The 16485-nt window shown below is 44.1% G+C and overlaps 1 protein-coding gene across 1 annotated transcript in view; it reads left to right on the forward strand.

The window, feature by feature from the left end:
• The first annotated feature begins 1357 nt into the window (after positions 1–1357).
• The window catches only part of LOC149318427 (slit homolog 1 protein-like), a 169190-nt gene continuing 154062 nt past the window's right edge, over positions 1358–16485 (forward strand). The window contains exon 1 of the mRNA XM_089509672.1: positions 1358–1639. Within this exon, the coding sequence (XP_089365798.1) occupies positions 1440–1639 (200 nt within the window). The 5' untranslated portion in view covers positions 1358–1439. The remainder of the gene's footprint in view (positions 1640–16485) is intronic.

Genomic DNA, 16485 nt, shown 5'->3' on the forward strand with positions numbered 1-16485 from the left:
TTCTAACTTTTGTCCTCAGTTGTATACCTTTGTATTTTAGGCTCTTTTTAAGTTCTTTCATAGCCACCCTCCCGTTCTTAATCTCCTTCTGATTTCCTCACTGCAGTCTCCACTTCTATCACAGTGGGAAGACTAATATAGGGAGGCAAACAGCTACTGGTCAGCAGCAGTAGTGGTGGGTGTCAGTGACAAAAGCAAATTATGACACCATAGCTAACATTGGTTGGCACTGCGCACATGGAGGTGTAGGTGGTCCTCCTTGTGTAACCCCACCACCTAGTAAACCCTATGATGAGTCACCCCAAGTGATGTTCAGGCAAGAACAGAGCATTAACAGAAAGGGAAAGAGGGAGAGATAAAGCTATATCGCATTTGCAAAATTAGCCAAGGGCAGAGTCACTTTAGCATCGCTATAACTTGGGAACGAGTTGAAGCTGCACAAAAACATCCAAAGCCTCACCCGGAGGCCCATTTCTCCAACTGATCTAAGCTCTGGAGCCCAATGGCAGAATCTTAGAATGACTTTTCTCCTAGTGATAGCAAGTACATTTCTATACCGCTTACTGATGTAGTAAGCGGTTTACAAAGTGTAAGCTAAGTACCCCCAACAAGGTAGGTACTGGGCAATATCTCTGTTTCTCTGTCTTACTCTGCTGCCTTGCCAAGGTTTCTGAATAGCCTCTGGACTTGAATTGGGGCTTCCCAATAAGGCTCTCTACAATAGACTCTGGGCTTCATTGGCTGCATCCAGACTGGAGACAGACTGGGGGTTGGACTGGATGGCCCTTGGGGTCTCTTCCAACTCTACGATTCTATGATTCTATAACGCGGTTTGGCACTGCTTTAACATGTCTGGCTCAAGGCCAGGAAATTCTGGGAGTTGGAGTTTGTTGTGGTCCCGGAGCAGAGCAGAGCTCCACAACAAACGCCAACTCCCAGAATTCCATAGCCTTAAGCCAGACATGTTAAAGCAGTGCCAAACTAGGTTATGTCTCCAGTCTGGATGCAGCCATAGTGTCTCTCTGTGCATTGTGTGTGTGTCTGTTTGTGTGGGTGGTGTGTGTCTGTGCAGCATATGGAGGAAGCCCTGGGTGCAGGGGTGCTTGCAAAGCCCTCTCTCTTTCTCTCTCTTTAGCTTTCTTGGTGGGTCTCTCCCTCCTCCAAAGGGGGGGCTTGTGGAGGACCCTGCTCCCCAGTTTCTGATCCCAGCCACCCTTTTCTTCAGCCAGCCCCCCCCCAACCTGCCAGTCTCTTGAAGAGGAGGAGGAGGAGGAGGAGGAAGGGCTGGAGGTGGAGCCAGGGCTGCTCCTGCTGTTGCTGCCGCCGCCTGGGGCTTGATGGATGGGCTCTGCTTGGAGTGAGGGGCTGCTGCACAGTGCCTGGCTCCAAGGACTGGGAGGAGGACCATGCCCTGGGCAGCCCTTCGCTAGCCGGCCAGCATGGCTCCTTCCAGGAAGCCAAGGGGGTCCCGGGGGCCCCGGCGGGGAGCCTGGCTGCTGCTGGCCTGGGCGTCCTTCTTGCTGGGGGTCCCCGCGAGCGCCTGCCCGGCCCCCTGCGCCTGCAGCGGCCCCACCGTCGACTGCCACGGGCTGGGACTCCGCGCCGTCCCCAAGAACCTGCCCCGGAGCGCCGAGAGGCTGTAAGTCCGGCCGAAGGGCTGGGAGGAAGGAAGGAAAGAAGGAAGGAAGGAAGGAAGGAAGGAAGGAAGGAAGGAAGGAAGGAAGGAAGGAAGGGGACTTTCCCCCACAATGGAGGACACACGCAAGAACACACACGCCCCCCGGGACAGAAGAGCCCAGGGCTCCCGGTGCCTCGCTGGGGAAAGAAGGAAGGAGGGAAGGGATGAAAGAAAGGAGGAGAGAGGAAGGAAGGAAGGAAGGAAGGAAGGAAGGGGAAGGGAAGGAGAGAGGGAGGAAGAGAGAGAAGGAAGGAAAGAAAGAAAGAGATAGGAAGGGAGGGAGGGACAGAAGGAAGGAAGGAAGGAAAGAAAGAAAGAAAGAAAGAAAGAAAGAGGAAGGGAGGGAGGGACAGAAGGAAGGAAGGGAAGGAGAGAGAGAGGAAGAGAGAGAAGGAAGGGAAGAAAGAAGGAGAAAGGAAGGAAGGAAGGAGAAAGGAAGAGAGAGAGAGAAGGAAGGAAAGAAAGAAAGGAAGGAAGGAAAGAAAAAAGGAGAGAGTGAGGGAGGGAAAGAAGGAAGGAAACAAGGAAAGAAGGAAGGAGAGAGAGAGAGAGGGATGGAGAGAAGGAAGGAAGGAGGGAGGGAGAGAAGGAAGGAGAAGGGACGGGAAGGAAGGCAGGAGGGGGGGAGGGAGGGAGTCCCCTGGGAAAGTCTTGCTCTCGGTCTGTGTCTCCGGGGGTCGGGGGTGTGGCTGTGGAGGGGATGCCCGGAGGAGTTGGACCCGAGAGGCGCTTCCCTTTCGGGCTTCGGGAGCAAAGCTTCCATCCGCGCCTTTGTTCGGGAGGCACTGCGCTCCGCCAGCCCTGGATGGGGGGGGGGGGGCTCCGGGAGTAGGGAAGCCCATGCCCCTCTCTCTCTCTGTGTGTGTGTGTGTAAGTGAATCTCTATGTGGGTGTATGTGTATGTGTATGGAAAGCAATAAGTAATCATTCCCCCCACAACCTGTGTTTGTGTGTAGGGAAGTTTGTGTGTGTGTATGGAACTTGTGTATGTATGGAAGTTCTACCTCTCTGGGTGTGTATGTGTGGAAGTCAAGAAGTAACAATTCCCCCCTCAACCTGTGTATATGAGTATGTATGGAAGTGTGCGTGTGTGTGTGTATGTGGGTGGAACTTGTGTATGTGTATATATAGAAGTACATACTTCTGTGGGTGTGTATGTGTGGAAGTAACAATTCCCCCTCAACCTGTGTGTGTGTGTGTGTAAGTAAATAAGTAACAATCTCTCCCCAGCTTGAATGTCTGTGTGCATGTATGGAAGTGTGTGTGTGTGTGTGTGTGTGTGTGTGGAACCTGTATATGTGTATTTATTGAAGTACATGCCTCTGTGGGTGTGTATAGGTGGAAGTATATAAGTAACAATTCCCCTTCAACCTCTGTGTGTGTGTGTGTGTGGTATATGGGAGCAAACTTGTGGGTGTGTATGTACGGAAGTGATAAATAAAAATTCCCCTCAACTTGTATGTATGCAAGTAAATAAGTAATTATTCCCCCTCAGCCTGAGAGACAGTATGTGTGTGTGAGTGTGTGTGTGTGTGTGTGTGTATGGAAGTACATACCTCTGTGTGTGCTACTTAGTACATACCATTCCTCCTCAACCTGTGTGTGTGTATAAGTAATAAGTAACAACCCCTCCCTCAACCTGTGTGTGTGTGCATGTATGGAAGTAATAAGTAACCATGCCCTCTAAACCTGTGTGTGGGTATGTGTGGAAGTAAACCTCTGTGTGTGTGTGGGTATGGGAATAGTAAGCAACCATTCCCCCACAACCCATGTGCATGTATGGAAGTAATAAGTAACACACATCCCCCTCAGCCTCAGAGGAGCTTCCCTCCTTCCACAGGAGATGGACTTTCTTGGCTGAGCAGCCAGGCTCCACAATCAAGAGCTGTCATGGGGGCACACCTCTTGGGGGACCTCTGAGACACTTTGGCTCCCATTTTGTTCTCCGCCTGCCTTGCTCGCCTGCATGTTCTTGGCACCATGATCTCCTTGAGGAAACTGTTCCATGGCAGGGATGCCTCTCTTTTTGCTGGGGGTGGGAATGGATGCCTGTGGAAAGGGGAGAGGATGGGTGGAAGGAAGGCAGGGAAACAGCCTGTTGTATTGATCTTGCTGGTCAGATGGCAGACAATGTAGGCTGCATCCACCCTGCAGAAATAATCAGTTTTGACACCGCTTTAACTTTGCCCTGGCTCAATGCTATGAATTCGGAGAATTGTAGCTTGTTGTGGCCCCAGAGTCAGATCTTTCTTCAAGGGGGCACCAAGGAGGATGGGAGTTATTCTGAAATCAGGTCCTCCTTTTCCAGGATCTGGCCTACCTTTCAACCTTCTGTCCACATTCCACAATGTCCTCCATTTGGAGAAGGACTAAGAAGCATACAGTTACATTTCTAGGAGTTTTTTGTGGGCTTTTGGGCTATGTGGCCATGTTCTAGAAGAGTTTATTCCTGACGTTTCGCCAGCATCTGTGGCTGGCATTTTCAGAGAAGATTCTCTGAAGATGCCAGCTACAGATGCTGGCGAAGTGTCAGGAATAAACCCTTCTAGAACATGGCCACATAACCTGAAAAACCCACAAAAAACTATGACTGCTGGCCATGAAAGCCTTCAACTTCACATTTCTAGAAGTGTTTTTAGCTCAGGGTGGCCAGTGGTCCTCCTTTTCCAGGACAGACTCTCCATTTCCGCCTTCTGTCCACATTCCACAATGTCCTCCATTTGGAGCTTGACTAAGAAGCATGGATTTATATTTCTGTGAGTGTTGGGAGATTTTATTTGGTTATGGCCCACATTTTTCTTGGATGTCTTACATTTGGCAGTGCCTTGCCCTCCTTTGAGGGTCAGGACAACTGGTCACCTTGGCCTGGATCTTCCAGAGTCTCATCCAAGCCATTCTGCTTGCCCTGTGCTGTAAAGGCAGATTCCCTACCCCCTCTCCCCCTTGGCCCCAAAGCCCTTCCCCACCTGTCAGCATTGTAATGAAGAGTGAAGACAGAGGAAGATCCATTTGAGGAGAGATCTCATTTTCTGGATCCAGCCTTCCCATCCAGGCAAAGAGCCCCCTGCCTGGAGCAAAAAAAGCAAAATGTGATGCAAAGAAAGAAGGAATCACACTCAAAAGAGAAGGGCAGCCCAGGCCCAGGATGGCCTTTCATCTCTGCATGTGAGGGTCTGAATTATCCAGAATAAAAGCAAAAAAGGGAGGGAAGCAATGGGAGCTCAGCTGGAAAAGGGGCTGATCATTAACCTTCCCCCCAGTCCAGCCTCTCCATATATAACACCATGGCTTGCTCTGGCAAGAATGTGCCTCATTCCTGTGCAGTCTGATGGTTGGTGGTGGCCATTGCTTTGATGGGGAAGCAGGGAGGGAGGGTGTAAAGAGGGAAATAAAGCTGGAGGGGATGCTAAATAATTCACCAGAATGCAGCACTGGAACGTGCTGTTTACGCTGGGGGGACCCTGGGGTTGAGTGGTTGGATTAATTGCAGCTGAGCAGAATATTCCCCTCTTGCGCCCCTGGAGACCTTGTGTTTCTTTCCATTTCCATTTGACTTTCAAAAAAAGGAAAAGAAAAGAAGTGGAAACCGTCTTGGAACTAAGGCCGCATCCACACTGCAGAAATAATCTGTTTTGGCACCTCTTTAATTGCCATGATGCAATACTATGGAATTCTGGGAACTGTAAGTTTGTTGTGGCCACAACAAACTACAATTCCGAGAATTCCGTAGCACTGAGCTATGGCCATTTAAAGCGGTGTCAAAATGGATTATTTCTGCAGGGTGGATGAGTAGTAACTGTATGGAGGAAGAGTAGCTCAAAGTCAGTCAAAAAGAGTTGCTAGGTTTTGCCAATCTGTGATCGTGTCCCTCCTTTATCTCTTGTGCCTCACTCTCCCCACTTCATTTCTGGATAAATCCCCTAGTCTCAATTTATAGCTCCTCTACTCCCCAATCTATGCCCCCCACCCTGGATTTGCTGTCTCCATCTCTGAGGAATGTCTCTCTTGCAGCCAAACAGGCTACAATGATACTTAATACATAGGATATGCTCTCCGATTTATGTCTGACTGCAGGATAACCTAGGAGATTACCAAATGGGAGAAAAATGGGGAAGAAAAAGGCACAATCCCTGCTAAATCACGTGATTGCACAGAAGAGTTTCAGATGACATTGCGCTCATCCAGGACATATCCCGGGAAGAACCAGGAATGCTCCAGCAACAAACCATTCACAGAGAAATCCCATGAATGGCTTTTCAGTAGTGAGACTGAAGCATGATTGCCAGGGCACTAAAGCTAATTGCATTTCATTCGCACTATTGGGGAAGCAATCCAGGACCTTTAAAGTTTAATGGGTCTGCATTTCAGCACAGGCAATTTGTTTCATTGCCTGGATTGGGTTTGCAGTGGATTTCAGTCTTGTTTGAGTTGTTGGACATGAGTTTGTTTATGCAGGATTAAAATACTATGGTGAAGTAATAAATTTTATTTTATTGTTATTTACTCTGTGCGAAGTGGCAACATGACTTGAAAACATGCACCGAAACAGTGCATGCGCAGAACAATCAATTCCAGTGATTCATGGATATGTGCAGAAAGTAATTGCACTTTTCTTTGGGCTTTATGTCACCTTACCACACAATTGCGTGAAAATATTGAGCGCTATAATGCTACTGTTGCTTTTTGTTTTCACTACTGCATTTATTGCTGAATTGGCCCCTGGTGTGATAATTTCCCTAGTAAAGAATGGGGATGATGTGTGACCCAAAACACTAATAGGGATGATTCATGCGAACATCAGGTGTAGCAGAAGCTGATGGGAACTCCCCTAAACATGTAATGTTCAGTAGCTTTCTATAAATGGCAATGATGGACCTTTAATATGCTCACAGCAGGTTGTTCTAGCACTTTCCATTAGACTGCTCAGTGCTGGAACCTGCTGAAATTCACAACTTTTTGTAAATTAGAGCTGGGGAAACTGTTCTACCAGAAGTATTGAGTGCCCATCAGCCCTAGCCAGTGATTAGGGATGATGGGAGTTGTAGTTCATAAACTGGGGAAGTAGTAATTCCCTAGACTATTTCCACATCATGTACGAAAGCCTGCTTTTTCTGCTTCTGGATCTTGTTTGAGTCCCAAATGTGAATTCACATTGGAGGCTGTACATCATATAATGCAGATGTTGCTGGACTCCAACTCCCATTAGTCCCAACCAGTATAGCCAGTGAGAAGGAATGCTGGGAGCTGTAATAAAAAAAAATCTAGAAGGCTGCATTATTGTCATCCCTGTGGTACAATGACCCTTCCTAACATGGCCCATTTGTGTCTAGGTATCCACTAGTGATAGCAGTGTGATCCAGATTGTTTAAGACGCAAGTGTGATAGTCCAGTGGCAGTCACTGCTCTCCTCCTGAGAGTTACAGCTTCTACAACTTAGACTAGCCATATTGTAAGGCATGAAGACCGTCTGGTCCATTGTGCATCCTGAAGATCTTGTACGGGTTCAATCCACCCACCCCTATTATTGTCCCTTCTACAAACTAATTAATGTCCTCAGATTGAGCCTAATTAGGTCAGGGAGGCTGTGGATGGCCCCATCCACAACAAAGCAGGCTTGGTGAGCACAGTTAGGAGCACTGCGGGATGCCTCTTTTAATGGCATTTTCTTCTCTGGCACCTTAATTACCTTCACTGAAGTTGTTATCATGCTGCAGCCACAGGGAATTGCTTTGTGAGTATAGCTGAAGTGAGTCTGCTCTTCTCTTTTTATGTATGTGTGCTCCCCAAAAGCACTCAACTTTGTTTAAATCCAAAATGCCAGAATAAGAAGAACAGATGCTACACAGTGTTGGCAAGAGGTGCCTTGCATGTCACTTACATGTGCATGGTTGTCCTCCTTTGTCAGTATGAACAGAAAGGGAATTGAAGGAGGAAGAATGTACCTTGCATTGGGAGCATTTTATGTATTCATAGGAGTTGATAGATACTATTAGCATATGACTCACTTTCCTTAGTCTCTTTGCACATACAGAGGTTGGCACTAGATAATTTACAGATCATTTTCCGTGAAAGTGAATTTATGGAATCAAAATCATAGAGTTGGAAGAGACCACAAGTGCTTTCCAGTCTAACCAGCAATACACAATCAAAGCACTCCCAGCGGATGGGCATCCACCCTCTGTTTTAAAATCTCCAAAGAAGGAGACTCCGCCATATTCCAAGGCAGTGCATTCCACAGTCAAATAGCTTTTACTGTCACGAACGACTTCTTAACGTTTAGGTGGAAGTTGTAGAACTGGGGTGGGATGAGGTGGGAAAAGATGTTAGGATTTCAGGAAATGTTGTGCAGGCTCTAAAATGTCTTTCTATCATCTCAACATTAATTGGAGCATTCAGTTCAAATCCAAGTGCTTTCTCTGATAACCATAGGTGGGTGCCAGCCATTGAAACAGATACAAGACAGGAAGATTAGCTTTTATAGTTCTGCATTATTTGGTATACTGTTTCGATTTCCAGCAATTCCTTGTCAGACACAGGGATATGGAATGCAACAGTATTCATGGAATGAATGGTGTGCAGCCACTTGTATAGCTACTGTGCTTTGTCATATGATTTCAGACAAAAGCAACTGTAGGGCAAGATAGGGCTGGCTAAATTACGAGTTCATGTAGGTCCATATATAACAGATAACTCAGATGTTCTGGTCTTCCTGAGGCACACACACAGATGGAAAGATGGGAAGTGAGGGTTTGGTAATCACAGATACAAATGGAAGCAGTTTTTGGGAACTATAATAGTATTTTTATTTTCTTTTTCTTTATTTTCCCCCCAGAGCCATTACTGCCGGTTTTATCTGCAAATTCCTGTCTGCATCTTATAATTTCTATATAAATTCATATTTGGGGGAAGAAATGCAATGAAAATGAAAACTTTTCAAAACTGTGTGATGCTAAGAAAGATACAGTGACACAATTCAAATGTCACACCAGACCATAGAGGCAGAAACTCTGGCAAGTGTCTTGCCCCTTCTATAACAGTAACAATACAATAATTTGCTACCCTTTCACAACATCCAAGATCATGCTGTGTCCCTTTACCTGATGGCAAGGGTCTGGTCTTGATTGGGATATATTGAAATCACAATCGAGGGAGATGACAGTAACACCATTAAGGTGCATTTCTGTTGCATTGAACAGGAGCTGTGAGCTGTGTATGCTAAATCTTTTGCAAACATTTCCTAATTTGGGTTGTCCGTGAAACAATATTAACTGTGTCTTCTCCTACCTTCTTTGTATTTCTATTATCCAGGAATCTACACTTGGCCATGTTGGCTGGGGTTAATTATTGTTGTATTACAACACATCCCAAGTACCAAATTGGGGGAAGGTGCTTTTGTTCCCTGAGCTTTTGCCATTCCCATTGTCCTTGGATGTTACTCAGCAGGGCATTTTGTATATGGAGCTGGAAACCCAAATTATCCATCTAGCTTTTAAATTTTTTTGTTTTGTTTTGTTTTGTTTTGTTTTGTTTTTGAGAGGTGAGAGAGCATCTTCTGGTCACTGTAAGATCAAGGTTGTCAATATATATGCAAACTATATCCATTTTATTTTCTGTTGGTTGCTTTCTAGATATGAAAACTATATGATGCAGTCTGTAGAGAGGTATATGGGTAGTTCTTTCAGAACACATGTTGCAGTGAAGGCATATTTTAAGAAAGCAAAGAAGCACATCATAGGGTCTCAAGATGATTGGTGTATGAGGTGGGAATAATGCAATTTTTTTGGATATTGCAGGACTAAGACTCCTAGCATTTCTGACCTCATGATAAGTTATATTGACTATGGCTGTTGAGACTTGTACTTCCAAATATCTGGAGGGCCACAGAATTCCCATCTCTGGTCTTTAGTGATCCCTTGCCATTCTATATAATTAGCATTATGCAAGATATAAAAATTATAAAGAAAACAGAATAATAGGTATAAAATTATGCATAAAGACAAAATAATGTGAATGCTAGCTTTTTTTAAAGCTATTGTTGCCAAGAACAGAGGCAAAGTGTAGATTACTATTGTTAAACAGATGAATTTATATGCACTCAGAAGCTGGCATCCTGTTGGTTAATCCCAACTAGAATAGACCATTCAATTAATTCTTGAATAGTGAGTCAACACATAGATATATCTGCCTGTAATAGAGTACTGAAAACCCATCTTTTCCACTTAGCATACCCTCCTGACTCTTTATAGAGAAAGTTATCCTCTAATTGAAGCATACCTCAAGATGCTTAACTTGTGATTGTGAGATTTTAAATTGTTTTTATATGATGTTTTATGGAAGTGCATTTGTGATTGTACTTTGTATCGTAGTATGTTGAGATGTATATCTTTTCTGAACTTGTAAACCGCTTTGATCTCCCAGGAAAAGCGGTATAGAAATAAAGATTTTATTTATTATTTATTGATTACTGTAGCAATGAGAGCCAGCATGGTATAGTGGTTTGAACGTTCAACTACGACTCTGGAGGTCAGTTTGATTTGACTGCTCAGGTGAATGCGACGGTCAAGAGTACCTGTTATCAGCTTCGGCTGATTCGCCAGCTGCGCCCATACCTGGCTCAGAGGGACCTTGAAACTGTTGTACACGCTCTGGTAACTTCGAGACTGGATTTCTGTAATGTACTCTACATGGGGCAACCCTTATACCAAACTCGGAAGCTGCAATTGGTGCAGAACATGGCAGCGCGGCTGGTCACTGGTGCTCCCAGGACCAGCCATATAACTCCCGTGCTTAAAGATCTCCATTGGCTGCCCATTCGCTTCCGAGCGCAATATAAGGCGTTGGTTATCACCTATAAAGCCCTAAATGGCTTGGGCCCAGGATTCCTGAAGGACCGCCTCTCCCCGTACATTCCGCCTCGCACCCTCAGAACATCTGGGCAGCAAATCCTGAAGGTGCCTGGGGCTAGGTTGGCTGCTACTGCCAGGAGATCTTTTTCCACAGCTGCCCCAGCCCTCTGGAATACGTTGCCCACGGAGCTCCGCTCATCTACCACCCTGGCCCAATTTAGGAAGGGTCTAAAAACCTTCCTATTTAATCAGGCATTCCCCGACTAAACATCCTGTGGGCCTCCCTCCTCTCTCGTGGCCGTGAGGTTGGGCTAAGGGGTTTTTTATTGTTTTTAAGGATTGTTATTATTGTTAATGTACGTTTTTAATTTTCTATGTTGTTTGCGCTTTGGTGCATTCTGTTAGCCGCCCTGATCACCCGGAAGGGCGGGGTATAAATAAAATTTTTATTATTATTATTATTTATTTCCCATTTGGCCATGGAAACCCATTGGGTGACTTTGTGTAAGTCACATACTGTCAGCCCCAGAAAACCTTGTGATAGGTTAGGGTCTCCATAAGTTGGAAATGGCTTGAAGGCACACAGCAACAAACTCTAGCAATAGGATACAAAGCATTGTATTCAGTCTAGACATTTCTGATCAGAAGTAGAACCAACATAATGTTCTTGGAATAAAAAATAAGGCACGGATGATGGTCAATTGAACCATAAATATTTGGTCTAAAGACAATGACCCATTTTGTGTGAAAGATTTTCATTGCAGTATAATTAGAGCCAGCATGGTGCAGTGTTGGACTATGTGTTGGACAGGAACTCTGGAGAACAGGGTTCAAATCCCCACTTGGTCATGAAACCCGCTGAGTGACCCTGGACAAGGCACAAACTCTCAGCCTCAGAGGATGGCAATGGCAACCCCCCCTTTGAAGAAACTTGTCAAGAAAACTCTGTGCCTTAGGGTCATCATAAGTTGGAATGACCTGAAGGCATACAACAGCAACAACATAACCAGTAAAGCAATGCTGTCATGGAGAGCAGCAATTTCAGTCAGTCTACAATTGTTTTTCCTATAAATTGCCCCCCCCCCCCCAGTGTGGAAGTGGTCGTGCCATTGTGGCTCTTATGTCATCCCCCTTTACTGTTAGGTGTGTGTGCATGTGTGTTTTGCCTTCAAGTTACCAGCAGCTTTAAGACAACCCCATGAATTTCATGGGCAAGGAATACTCAGAGGTGGTTTGCCAATAGCCTCCTCTGAAATGTAGCCAACAACGCCTGGTATTCTGTTATGGTTCCCCATCCAAGGATTAATAAAATGTGACCCTGCTTAGCTTCCAAGATTAGATGGGAACTTGTGCCTGCAAGGTGCTGTCATTTATTTAGATCTGGTTCTTTGCCTGAACTTCTTAGAGATATGGTTTTATTTGATGTATCTCTCCAAAAAGCCCACTTTAGTATGCATCTGACAACTAGCCATGGTTTCTAATGACATTCTTTCTCTGAAAGTGTTGTTTCATGTAAATCACTGATGTGTGCACTTCAAAAGCTTCTTAGAATAAGAAATTCTTCACACCATTCGGTTATTTCTTCTGATATTGGAAGGCCTTAATCATGATTGACTAACTGATCCTGTTGTTTTAAAAGTACTCAGATCTGTGGACTGTGGCAGCAAGCTAAGTAGACTTGCATATTTACACATCTTATGTGTACGAATTTGTCTATGTGCACATGTCTTCAAGTTGCTGGTAGATTTATGGTGACCCCATGCATTTTTCATAATGGTTTTCTTAGGCAAGAAATACTAAGAGGTGGTTTTGCCAGTTACTTCTTCTGAAATATAGCCTATAGCACTTGGTATTTGTGGGTGGTCTCCCATCCAAATACTATCCAGGACTGACTGCTTAGTTTCCAAAATCAGATAGGACCTGGTGCCTTTAGGGTACTTGGGTAGACATGTGTTCAAACTACCCACCTGTAAATTAGGTTTATAGGCCACAGAAATTAAGCCTAATTTCCCAGAGACAGCTCTGTCACTATGAAGACTGATATTAGAAACCAGATGTTGTTGTCAGATGCATATTAAAGCATGCTTTTTTGAGGAATGCATCAAAGCTGTATGTACTTGATATAAGAGAAATATAGGCCTGTTACAGACAGCCAAAATAAAGCTGCTTCGAGTCACAGTGGAGGTATGGTGTTTCAATGATGCATGCGTCCTAAGAGTCCAGAAGTCGTACCAAAGCCATGCTCCAGCCCTAAGGACTGGAGTGTGGCTTTGGTGTGGCTTCTGGACTCTTAGGATGCATGCATCATTAAAACACCATACCTCCACTGTGACTCGAAGCAGCTTTATTTTGGCTGTCTGTAACAGGCCATAGTTTTAGGGATCTCTTTATGCCATAGTCTTGCACCCTTAAACAAGTACAGTTGGCCCAGTGTATCCATGGACCGTGTATCCACAGATACCTCTATCCAAGGCTTGAAAATATTAAAAAATAAAATAAAATAAGAAAGCAAACTTTAATTTTGCTATATTATATAAGGGACACCATTGTACTTCACCACTGCATTTAATGGGACGTGAGGATCCACAGATTTTGGTATCCGTGCTGGGTCCTGGATCCAAACCCCAGTGGATACCATGGGTCCACTGTAGATCCTTCTAAAAATAAGATCTGCTCCAGCCATGTAATTTTGTTGTGGGCCTATTGAATGCCTCAGTATTCAATCTTGTATTATTTTGAATCTATTCTGGAGAATATAGCTTCATGATCTACCAGTGCATAAATCTAGGGCTGGGAGGTGGATTAAGTCACAGCTCTGTTAGTCTTTAGTGTGCTTCCAAATCTCTCAAAATGTCTAAATTTGAGCAGCCTCTCCCCATGATTCAGGTTTGCATTTCCATTATTTCTGTCTTTCTCTTGAAACCCAGGTCCATGACATGTTCTTTTCTTGTCTGAGTATGAGTACTGCATCTACTGCTTCAGCAGTCACGATATGATTCTCCTGTCTCATTTTTCTGCGATTGGGATCAAGCTGTCTTTATAAAGTGAGTTCAGACCCTGCACATACATCCCACAAGGACATCCTAGACCATGCTGATCCACATTGCTATTAGAATAGTGGAAGATTATTCAGTGATTCAGAGGTCAGGTAACCTCTAACTCTGGCATCTCTAGATGAATTAAGGAACAAAACAGTGGAGCTTAAGATACAGCTGGAATGAGATCTTCAAATTGGAATTGTAAAGATTGGCTTCTGCCCGCATTTAATACCAGTCGTGCTGTTCAGAACAGACTGAGAGGCATGGTGCTGGAAGGAACCCAGAAGTGTTTTTCAGCTTTGGCAGATTCCAGCCTGCAACCATAGAATCATAAAAAGATGGAGCATGTTTTTGGCAGAGGGAGGAAGAGGGCTGAGTTTGCCTGAGTAGCACTTAACCCCCACAGATGACTGACAGCTTTTGGCCTTTTCTTGAGGATATTGCTTTAGAACTGGTTGCTGGATTGTCAGTGGCACAGCACCAGCCTTGAGTTTGTGTTGGCACCATTTTCTAAGCAATCAGCCTGGAGACAACAGTTGGCATCTTCTCCTTGAAGGGGCATTGTAATCCCTCTTGGTTATCACTGCAGCCTGAAAGTTCTGCTCTGCAGATTTGTGCCTAAGTAAATGGGATGAATTTCCAAAGATGCCTTTCTTTTCCCCTTTCCCTGAATATCTCTTTGTGGATTTGTACATGGCTATGTGGGAATCCTAATCTAGATAAGAATTTGTAAGGGAATGGTTTGGAGACAGGGAAATCAGCTTCTTCCACCTCCAAGTATTAGTTCATATATGTTTGCATAAATATATTGTAGCAGCCAGATATAGCAAATCACAGATACATCACAAGCTCTTGGGTTTCCTATTCTATCTCTCTCTCTTTCTCTGTTGTGAGTTGGAAGTGTGTCTAACTGATACAGGTGTTTAGTCCCACTAGGGAGTTTACTATCATGGCAAAAGGCTGGCTTCCTTGCTGCTCGCTTGTTGAAGCAGTGCAGGCATCTTGTGGCAGATCACACTGGTAGTCATGTTGCATTTCCCTTCCTTCAGATCCTTCCCTGGATTGTGGGGAATTTGCAATTCTATTCCAATTTCTCCCTTCAGCTACTTCCCAGGCAGATACTGTCTATGTATTGCCATGGCAACACTGAGTTCGCCTCTCCATGGAATTGCATGCTGGAAAAATATTAGTTTAAAAACTCTGCACTGTTTATATTGATGGAAGAAGAAGGTGTAAGTGGTTATGGATCAGCCCAGTGATGAAGGGAGCCCCAATACAGTATATAAAACTGCAAGATTTACCTCTAGGGAGCATTACCCAGCATCATTTCTAGCCTTTTCCTTTCAAGTATCTATTGCTCTGTGGTTTATGGTGCACTTTAAATATAGATGCAATACTTCTTTTAAACATGCTACACTGACCCCTGCAGTGTGGCCTTTTTGCAAGTACATTTGAGTAATTGAAGAAAAATGTGTGCTATAGGTTTATTTAGTTGCTTTTTTGTGTACTATTGAATCTTGAATGAGTTTAGAACAGCAGTTGATTTCACAATAGCATTCTGAGGTAGGATAGGTTGATAAATAGGGATGTGACCAAGCTCATTCAGTTGATTTTGTAGATGAGCAGGAAGTTGAAACCAGGCTGCTGACACTTACAGTATCATCAAAAAGACAGCATGACAGGATTTAAGCTTGACAGAAGCCTTAAGAATCTAGGGAGCTTCTTGTTTGGTATAAATCCTTTTTAGGGGATGAAAGTGTTATTTTTTAAATTGCTACATTAAAGATGGGGTAGAAATAGTCCATAAATGTCCAGGAGAACTTGATAACCAATAAAAGAGGAAGTGCACACACCAGAGATATTTGAGCAAGGACACAGTGTATTGGTGTTTCTGTGCTAATGCTAGAAATCTCCAAGGTGTAAGTACAGTTGAATCAATTGGAAATGGTTACAGTGATATCAGCTGAATTTATATGTAAGTGGAAAATTGCAAAGGAAATGTAACAGCGTCACATGTGGCTTTAGAAAAGGAAACTTTTCAGAAATGAAGGGACTGGCAAAAAGGAGGTTGAAAGGAATGTTAGGGGGCAATATCAGATCTCTCCAGAGTGGTTGGGAATAAGTGAAAATTGCAATAATAGAATCTCAGCTATAATGAATTCTGTAGATGAGGAAAGGTATCAATAAGTCCAAGCATCAACATGCTTAATGAGCAGTTGTTAGAGGAAAGAAGGATTCTTTTTAGAAAAAAGGAAGCTGTACCTCAGTGCAGATACCAGAAGTCACAGCTAAAAGCTTGCATGAAAGAAATGCACACAAACAATAAAGGGTACCAAAAATGGTGGATCCTGCTAATATAATATAATAATCATAATAATAATAAATTTTATTTGTATACCGCTTTTCCATAGATCAAAGCGGTTTACAGACCATATAAAAACCATTAAAACAATTCATAAAAATAGATAAAATCCAGTAATACAAATTATACAAAATCTGAACACAATCATTCAACAGGGTAAGGCAGAGAATCGATGGGAACGGGAATACACAGCTTCGTTTTACAAGGGGGAAGGCTTGACAGAAGAGGAAGGTTTTGAGCCTCTTTTTAAATGTTTCCAGGGAGGTCACAAGACGGAGCTCCTCGGGGAGACCATTCCAAATTTGTGGGGCCGCCACTGAATAGGCCATCCGGGAGGTAGAAACATGTTTGGAAGATGGAATTTCTAGCAAGTTCTTCCCGGTTGTTCTGAGTGTGCGGGGCGGATTATATGGGGAGATGCGGTCCCTCAAGTAACTCGGGCCCAAGCCATATAGGGCTTTATAGGTAATAACCAATGTAACAACATGCCTTTTAAATATGCAACATAAGCAGGAAACCAGCTACGTAGGTGACTGTACCATTTTATAACAGTGTGATATT

The sequence above is a fragment of the Sceloporus occidentalis genome, unplaced genomic scaffold, assembly GCF_023333645.1.
Source record: "Sceloporus occidentalis isolate IW3139 unplaced genomic scaffold, rSceOcc1.0.p SCAF_2, whole genome shotgun sequence".
In the NCBI taxonomy this organism is placed as follows: Eukaryota; Metazoa; Chordata; class Lepidosauria; order Squamata; family Phrynosomatidae; genus Sceloporus; species Sceloporus occidentalis.